The 784-nt window shown below is 36.6% G+C and overlaps 1 protein-coding gene across 1 annotated transcript in view; it reads right to left on the reverse strand.

The window, feature by feature from the left end:
• Positions 1–261: 261 nt before the first annotated feature.
• LOC110030335 (short-chain dehydrogenase reductase 3b-like) overlaps positions 262–784 on the reverse strand; it is a gene marked incomplete at its 5' end in the record, with an annotated part of 1,190 nt that continues 667 nt past the window's right edge. Inside the window, 1 exon segment of the mRNA XM_020733004.1 lies at positions 262–733. Coding sequence (XP_020588663.1) covers positions 711–733 — 23 coding nt within the window.

Below are 784 nucleotides of genomic sequence, written 5' to 3' on the forward strand. Positions count from 1 at the left end.
TTTATCATCAACTTTTTCTTTTCTGTCCACGTCCACCTGTTAAATTTTTGGTTATTGATTTGTAAATACAAAGGACTATTGCAATAGATCATTATGGCGGTGTTTGGTTGTTATTGGGTTTACGTTAAATAGAATTTAGTAAATTCGATAAATCCTCCCATGAAGATGGAGCTCTTCCATGGTAGAATAATTCCTTTAAATCTGTCACCTATTCATATCTATTAAATCCAGATTTACTATATAATCATGACGGGAGTCGATGTAAAGTAATAGAATGTAACAACTTTCGAGTTAACAGAATCTTGCATTTATGCTCCAAATTTTTTTAGTGTTTTGCTAGATTTAAGTTAAATCCATCACTACTACCAAACACTGTCTATATAAATTTCACTTAAGAAACTCCTCCAACCACTCAGATTTGACCACATAGGATTCAAACAAACGGAAATTTACACACCTAGCATCCAATTCTTCTCTATTTCAGTATCTCACACCAAAACTTTCATTTTTATAAAAATAGCACCTTGCTTCTATATGAAAATGTGGATTTCACTGTTCTCCACTGCTGGAAAGTATGAACTAGGTGCTAGAGTAGTAAAAATGAAAGTTTTGGCCCGAGACACTTAAAAGTGCATAGAAATGGTGTTATGTATGTAAATTCCTCAAAGACAAACACTTTGAAAGAAAAAAAAAAAAAACAGAGGAGGGAATCAAGGATGGCCTGCGGCGGCGGGAGCGGGGGGGCGGGGGGGCGGGCACCCCTTTCGTCACAACAACCCCCACC

This window comes from Phalaenopsis equestris, unplaced genomic scaffold (genome assembly GCF_001263595.1).
Source record: "Phalaenopsis equestris unplaced genomic scaffold, ASM126359v1 Scaffold000702, whole genome shotgun sequence".
Taxonomy (NCBI): Eukaryota; Viridiplantae; Streptophyta; class Magnoliopsida; order Asparagales; family Orchidaceae; genus Phalaenopsis; species Phalaenopsis equestris.